Source organism: Entelurus aequoreus, linkage group LG08, assembly GCF_033978785.1.
Source record: "Entelurus aequoreus isolate RoL-2023_Sb linkage group LG08, RoL_Eaeq_v1.1, whole genome shotgun sequence".
Taxonomy (NCBI): domain Eukaryota; kingdom Metazoa; phylum Chordata; class Actinopteri; order Syngnathiformes; family Syngnathidae; genus Entelurus; species Entelurus aequoreus.
In genome coordinates this window covers 67,258,675-67,268,594 of record NC_084738.1, presented here as the reverse complement: position 1 = coordinate 67,268,594, position 9,920 = coordinate 67,258,675, and the positions used below count along the sequence as shown (strand labels likewise).

The following is a 9,920-nucleotide window of genomic DNA, read 5'->3' as shown; positions in this document are numbered from 1 at the left end:
TTATTTCACAGGAAATGGACTGATAGTGTTTGGTGTTATTGAACAGGAAATGGACTGATTGTGTTTGGTGTTATTTAACAGGAAATTGACTGATTGTGTTTGGTGTGATTTAACAGGAAATGGACTGATAGTGTTTGGTGTTATTGAACAGGAAATGGACTGATAGTGTTTGGTGTTATTTAACAGGAAATGGACTGATAGTGTTTGGTGTTATTGAACAGGAAATGGACAGATAGTGTTTGGTGTTATTTAACAGGAAATGGGCTGATTGTGTTTGGTGTTATTTAACAGGAAATGGACTGATAGTGTTTGGTGTCATTTAACAGAAAATGGACTGATAGTGTTTGATGTTATTGAAAAGGAAATGGACTGATAGTGTTTGGTTTTATTTCACAGGAAATGGACTGATCGTGTTTGGTGTTATTTAACAGGAAATGGACTGATAGTGTTTGGTGTTATTTAACAGGAAATGGACTGATAGTGTTTGGTGTTATTCAACAGGAAATGGACTGATTGTGTTTGGTGTTATTTAACAGGAAATGGACTGATAGTGTTTGGTGTTAACAGGAAATGGACTGATAGTGTTTGGTGTTATTTAACAGGAAATGGACTGATAGTGTTTGGTGTTATTTAACAGGAAATGGACTGATTGTGTTTGGTGTTATTTAACAGGAAATGGACTGATAGTGTTTGGTGTTATTGAACAGGAAATGGACTGATAGTGTTTGGTGTTATTTCACAGGAAATGGACTGATTGTGTTTGGTGTTATTTAACAGGAAATGGGCTGATTGTGTTTGGTGTTATTTAACAGAAAATGGACTGATAGTGTTTGGTGTTATTGAACAGGAAATGGACTTATAGTGTTTGGTGTTATTTCACAGGAAATGGACTGATTGTGTTTGGTGTTATTTAACAGGAAATGGACTGATAGTGTTTGGTGTTATTTCACAGGAAATGGACTGATTGTGTTTGGTGTTATTTCACAGGAAATGGGCTGACACTAGAGGGTGCTGTCCCCACAGAACAAGACAATCAGCCTAAACCTGCCAAACGAGCGCGAACCTCGTTTACTGCCGAACAACTTCAGGTGAACATTGTTATACTTTACACTTTATACTTAACACTTTATGCATTATACTTTTCATATTATATTTTACACTTTATAGTTGACGCATTATACATTAAACTTCATACTTTACACTTTATACATTTTAGTTTATACTTAACACATTGTACTTTACACTTTATGCATTATACTTTACACTTTATGCATTATACTTAACACATTATACGTTACACTTTATGCTTTATACTTTACACTTTATGCATTATACTTAACACATTATACTTTACACTTTATGCATTATACTTAACACATTATACTTTACACTTTATGCATTATACTTAACACATTATACTTTACACATTATGCATTATACTAAACACATTACACTTTACACTTTATGCATTATACTTAACACATTATGCATTATACTTTACACTTTATGCATTATACTTAACACATTATGCATTATACTTAACACCATATGCATTATACTTAACACATTAAACTTTACACTTTATGCAATATACTTAACACATTATACTTTACACTTTATGCATTATACTTAACACATTATGCATTATACTTTACACTTTATGCATTATACTTAACACATTATGCATTATACTTAACAATTTATGCATTATACTTAACACATTATACTTTACACTTTATGCAATATACTTAATACATTATACTTTACACTGTATGCATTATACTTAACACATTATGCATTATACTTTACACTTTGTGCATTATACTTAACACATTATGCAATATACTTAACACTTTATGCATTATACTTAACACATTATACTTTACACTTTATGCATTATACTTAACACATTATACTTTACACTTTATGCATTATACTTTACACTTTATGCATTATACTTAACACATACTTTACACGTTATGCATTATACTTTACACTTTATGCATTATACTTAACACATTATACTTTAGACTTTATGCATTAAACTTAACACATTATACTTTACACTTTATGCAATATACTTAACACATTATACTTTACACTTTATGCATTACAATTAACACATTATACTTTACACTTTATGCATTATACTTTACACTTTATGCATTATATTTAACACATATACTTAACACATTATGCATTATACTTAACACATTATACTTTACACTTTATGCATTATACTTAACACATTATACTTTACACTTTATGCAATATACTTAACACATTATACTTTACACTTTATGCATTACAATTAACACATTATACTTTACACTTTATGCATTATACTTAACACATATACTTTACACTTTATGCATTATACTTAACACATTATACTTTACACTTTATGCATTATACTTAACACATTATGCATTATACTTAACACATTATACTTTACACTTTATGCATTATACTTAACACATTATACTTTACACTTTATGCAATATACTAAACACATTATACTTTACACTTTATGCATTACACTTAACACATTATACTTTACACTTTCTGCATTATACTTTACACTTTATGCATTATACTTAACACATTATGCATTATACTTAACACATTATACTTTACACTTTATGCATTATGCTTAACACATTATACTTTACACTTTATGCATTATACTTAACACATTTACTTTACACTTTATGCATTATACTTAACACATTATGCATTATACTTTACACATTATACTTTACACTTTATGCATTATACTTAACACATTATACTTTACACTTGATGCATTATACTTAACACATTATGCATTATACTTAACACATTATGCATTATACTTAACACATTATACTTTACACTTTATGCATTATACTTAACACATTATAATTTACACTTTATGGAATATACTTAACACATTATACTTTACACTTTATGCATTATACTTTACACTTGATGCATTATACTTAACACATTATACTTTACACTTTATGCAATATACTTAACACATTATACTTTACACTTTATGCATTACACTTAACACATTATACTTTACACTTAACACATTATACTTTACACTTTATGCATTATACTTTACACTTTATGCATTATACTTAACACATAATGCATTATACTTAACACATTATACTTTACACTTTATGCATTATACTTAACACATGTGGGCTCTGTACCGAGGATGTGGTTGTGGCTCGTGCAGCCCTTTGAGACACTTGTGATTTAGGGCTATATAAATAAACATTGATTGATTGACATTATACTTTACACTTTATGCATTATACTTAATACATTATACTTAACACATTATACTTTACACTTTACACTTAACGCATTATACTTTACACTTTATGCATTATAGTTTACACATGATACTTAACACTTTATACTTTACACATGATATTTTACAAATTATACTTTACACATGATACTTGACACATGATACTTGCTACTTGATACTTGAGACATGATACTTGCTACATGACACATGATACTTGCTACATGACACATGATACTTGCTACATGACACATGATACTTGCTACATGATACTTGACACATGATACTTGACACATGATACTTGCTACATGATACTTGACACATGATACTTGCTACATGATACTTGACACATGATACTTGCTACATGACACATGATACTTGCTACATGATACTTGACACATGATACTTGCTACATGATACTTGACACATGATACTTGCTACATGACACATGATACTTGCTACATGACACATGATACTTGCTACATGACACATGATACTTGCTACATGATACTTGACACATGATACTTGACACATGATACTTGCTACATGATACTTGACACATGATACTTGCTACATGATACTTGACACATGATACTTGCTACATGATACTTGAGACATGATACTTGCTACATGATACTTGAGACATGATACTTGCTACATGATACTTGAGACATGATACTTGCTACATGACACATGATACTTGCTACATGATACTTGACACATGATACTTGACACATGATACTTGCTACATGATACTTGACACATGATACTTGCTACATGATACTTGACACATGATACTTGTTACATGACACATGATACTTGCTACATGATACTTGACACATGATACTTGCTACATGACACATGATACTTGCTACATGATACTTGACACATGATACTTGCTACATGATACTTGACACATGATACTTGACACATGATACTTGCTACATGATACTTGACACATGATACTTGACACATGATACTTGCTACATGATACTTGACACATGATACTTGACACATGATACTTGCTACATGATACTTGACACATGATACTTGCTACATGACACATGATACTTGCTACATGATACTTGACACATGATACTTGCTACATGATACTTGACACATGATACTGCACACTTGACACTGTACACATGATACTTGACACATGATACTTGCTACATGATACTTGACACATGATACTTGACACATACTTGCTACATGATACTTGACACATGATACTTGCTACATGATACTTGACACATGATACTTGCTACATGACACATGATACTTGCTACATGATACTTGACACATGATACATGACACATGATACTTGACACATGATACTTGACACGTGATACTTGCTACATGATACTTGACACATGATACTTGCTACATGACACATGATACTTGCTACATGATACTTGCTACATGATACTTGACACATGATACTTGCTACATGATACTTGACACATGATACTTGACACATGATACTTGACACATGATACTTGCTACATGATACTTGACACATGATACTTGCTACATGACACATGATACTTGCTACATGATACTTGACACATGATACTTGACACATGATACTTGCTACATGATACTTGACACATGATACTTGCTACATGATACATGACACATGATACTGCACACTTGACACTGTACACATGATACTTGACACATGATACTTGCTACATGACACATGATACTTGCTACATGATACTGCACACTTGACACTGCACACATGATACTTGACACATGATACTTGACACATGATACTGTGCACATGATACTTGACACGTGATACTTGATACATGACACTTGCTACATGATGCTTGACACATGATACTTGACACATGATACATGACACATGATACTTGCTACATGATACTTGACACATGATACTTGCTACATGACACATGATACTTGCTACATGATACTTGCTACATGATACTTGACACATGATACATGACACACGATACTTGCTACATGATACTTGACACATGATGCTTGCTACATGATACTTGACACATGATACTTGCTACATGACACATGATACTTGACACATGATACTTGCTACATGATACTTGACACATGATACTTGCTACATGATACTTGACACATGATACTTGACACATGATACTTGCTACATGATACTTGACACATGATACTTGCTACATGACACATGATACTTGCTACATGATACTTGACACATGATACTTGCTACATGATACATGACACATGATACTGCACACTTGACACTGTACACATGATACTTGACACATGATACTTGCTACATGACACATGATATTTGCTAGATGATACTGCACACTTGACACTGCACACATGTTACTTGACACATGATACTTGCTACATGATACTTGACACATGATACTTGAGACATGATACTTGCTACATGATACTGCACACTTGACACTGCACACATGTTACTTGACACATGATACTTGACACATGATACTTGACACATGATACTGTGCACATGATACTTGACACATGATACTTGACACATGATACTGTGCACATGATACTTGACACGTGATACTTGCTACATGATACTTGACACGTGATACTTGCTACATGATACTTGCTACATGATACTTGACACATGATACTTGACACATGATACTTGACACATGATACTTGCTACATGATACTTGCTACATGATACTTGACACATGATACTTGCTACATGATACTTGACACATGATACTTGACACATGATACTTGCTACATGATACATGGCACATGATACTTGACACATGATACTTGACACATGATACTGTGCACATGATACTTGACACGTGATACTTGCTACATGATACTTGACACATGATACTTGCTACATGACACATGATACTTGCTACATGACACATGATACTTGCTACATGACACATGATACTTGCTACATGATACTTGACACATGATACTTGCTACATGATACATGGCACATGATACTTGACACATGATACTTGCTACATGATACTTGACACATGATACTTGACACATGATACTTGCTACATGATACTTGACACATGATACTTGCTACATGATACTTGCTACATGATACTTGACACATGATACATGACACATGATACTTGCTACATGATACTTGACACATGATACTTGCTACATGATACTTGCTACATGATACTTGACACATGATACTTGCTACATGACACATGATACTTGCTACATGATACTTGACACATGATACATGACACATGATACTTGCTACATGATACTTGACACATGATACTTGACACATGATACTTGACACATGATACTTGACACATGATACTTGCTACATGATACTGTGCACATGATACTTGACACGTGATACTTGCTACATGATACTGTACACACGTGTGTTCAGGTGATGCAGGCCCAGTTCTCGCAGGACAACAATCCAGACGCTCAGACGCTGCAGAAGCTGGCGGACATGACGGGTCTGAGCAGGCGAGTCATTCAGGTGATGACAACTTTCTCTCCTGAGCACTTTGACGAGGCACAAGTGCTCAAGTGCCACCTTTGTCCGCAGGTGTGGTTCCAGAACTGCCGAGCGCGACACAAAAAGCACACGCCTCAGCACGCTGGTGCACCTCAGGGTCATCCTCAAGGTCACCCTCAGGCCAGGATGACCTCGTCTCTCACAGACGACCTTCACTACTCACCTTATGGAGGCAGCAGCGAGAGAGCAAGGATGGTCGCCCTGCACGGTTACATCGACAGTACGTCAACACTACTCACACTAGTAACCACTCACACTACTAACCACTTACACTATTAACCACTGCTCACACTCACACAGCTACTAACCAATCCCACTACTAACTACTACTCCCACTCACACTACTAACCACTTACACTACTAACTACTACTCACACTACTAACCACTTACACTACTAACCACTAATCCCACTACTAACCACTCCCACTCACACTACTAACCACTCACACTACTAACTACTACTCCCACTCACACTACTAACCACTGCTCACACTCACACAGCTACTAACCAATCCCACTACTAACTACTACTCCCACTCACACTACTAACCACTTACACTACTAACTACTACTCACACTACTAACCACTTACACTACTAACCACTAATCCCACTACTAACCACTCCCACTCACACTACTAACCACTCACACTACTAACTACTACTCCCACTCACACTACTAACCACTCACACTACTAACTACTACTCCCACTCACACTACTAACCACTGTTCACACTCACACAGCTACTAACCAATCCCACTACTAACTACTACTCCCACTCACACTACTAACCACTTACACTACTAACTACTACTCACACTACTAACCACTTACACTACTAACCACTAATCCCACTACTAACCACTCCCACTACTAACCACTCACACTACTAACTACTACTCCCACTCACACTACTAACCACTTACACTACTAACTACTACTCACACTACTAACCACTTACACTACTAACCACTAATCCCACTACTAACCACTCCCACTCACACTACTAACCACTCACACTACTAACTACTACTCACACTCACACTACTAACCACTTACACTACTAACTACTACTCACACTACTAACCACTTACACTACTAACCACTAATCCCACTACTAACCACTCCCACTCACACTACTAACCACTCACACTACTAACTACTACTCACACTTACACTACTAACCACTTGCACCACTAACTACTACTCCCACTCACACTACTAACTACTACTCACACTACTAACCACTTACACTACTAACCACTAATCCCACTACTAACCACTCCCACTCACACTACTAACCACTCACACTACTAACTACTACTCCCACTCACACTACTAACCACTGCTCACACTCACACAGCTACTAACCAATCCCACTACTAACTACTACTCCCACTCACACTACTAACCACTTACACTACTAACTACTACTCACACTACTAACCACTTACACTACTAACCACTAATCCCACTACCAACCACTCCCACTCACACTACTAACCACTCACACTACTAACTACTACTCACACTACTAACCACTAAGCCCACTACTAACCACTCACACTACTAACCACTCACACTACTAACTACTACTCACACTTACACTACTAACCACTTGCACCACTAACTACTACTCCCACTCACACTACTAACTCAATTACTCAATACCAATTTATATATCGCAGGTTTCCCTCGTCATGACTTCAATAAAGGGAAACCTGCGAAACAGGCTTGTAGGGATGATATAGCCCAGGGGTCGGCAACCCAAAATGTTGAAAGAGCCATATTGGACCAAAAATACAAAAACACATCTGTCTGGAGCCGCAAAAAATTAAAAGCCATATTACATGTGTCATGAGATATACATTTAATTAAGAGGACTTAATGGAAACTAAATGAGCTCAAATATAGCTACAAATGAGGCATAATGATGCAATATGTACATATCGCTAGCCTAAATAGCATGTTAGCATCGATTAGCTTGCAGTCATGCAGTGACCAAATATGTCTGATTAGCACTCCACACAAGTCAATAACATCAACAAAACTCACCTTTGTGCATTCATGCACAACGTTAAAAGTGTGGTGGACAAAATGAGACAGAAAAAGAAGTGGCATAAAACACGTCCTAGAAAGTCGGAGAAAGTTACACATGTAAACAAACTATACGGTGAGTTCAAGGACCGCCAAAATTAGTAGGACAAAACGGCGCTCGCCAAATACTCGAATCAGTGAAGCATGTTTAATATAAGCAGTGTGATTTATAACAATTAGGGAGGTTTGTGTCATGTTTGTCCTCCTACAGAAACCATACTAAACAAAAAAATAGATTTTTTCCCCCTCATCTTTTTCCATTCTTCATACATTTTTGAAAAATCTCCAGAGAGCCACTAGGGCGGCGCTAAAGAGCCGCATGCGGCTCTAGAGCCGCGGGTTGCCGACCCCCGATATAGCCTCTTGTTTTTCCTGACCCAACGTATATATATATATATATATATATATATATATATATATATATATATATATATATATATATATATATATATATATATATATATATATATATATAATTAACATAAAGTAAAAATATATAAATTCAAATTTAGATGATACATAACTGATGCAATTAATAAATATCAGTCTGAATGACTGAATAATAATATCAAGCGGTAGGAAATGGACGGATGGATGGAATTTTCATAATACAAAAATTAGTTATAAAATAACAAAAAAAAAATTATTTATATGGCTGAGTGTTTATGATAATATAAAATAATATCAACATTGTCTCCTCTACCTTAATATATTTTTACATTTGGACGATGCCAAAATGATGCAATTATAAAATAAATTAGTCTTATTAATAAAATAATATAATTATTTATAATTACCTTATATTATTATAAAACAGTATCTTACTTTATTATACATTTAAATTTTGATCATACAAATTGATGAAATTGGATCAAATGCAATATTTTGTAAAGTCATAAAAATGGTAAAAATTAGTATAATTTATAAATATAAAGTTTGACCACACAAAAATGGTACAATTATAGAATAAGTCTTAGCGTGT

The 9,920-nt window shown here is 34.6% G+C and overlaps 2 protein-coding genes across 3 annotated transcripts in view; both read left to right on the top strand.

The window, feature by feature from the left end:
• The window catches only part of si:ch211-243g18.2 (uncharacterized protein LOC559906 homolog), a 237,527-nt gene that overhangs the window by 136,133 nt on the left and 91,474 nt on the right, over positions 1 to 9,920 (top strand). The gene's annotated exons all lie outside the window — the stretch shown is intronic.
• lhx6a (LIM homeobox 6a) overlaps positions 1 to 9,920 on the top strand; it is a 40,901-nt gene that overhangs the window by 30,085 nt on the left and 896 nt on the right. For both annotated transcript variants that reach the window (XM_062055128.1, XM_062055127.1), the window contains exons 6-8: positions 988 to 1,088; positions 6,705 to 6,800; positions 6,870 to 7,059. In XM_062055128.1, the coding sequence (XP_061911112.1) occupies positions 988 to 1,088; positions 6,705 to 6,800; positions 6,870 to 7,059 (387 nt within the window). The remainder of the gene's footprint in view (positions 1 to 987; positions 1,089 to 6,704; positions 6,801 to 6,869; positions 7,060 to 9,920) is intronic.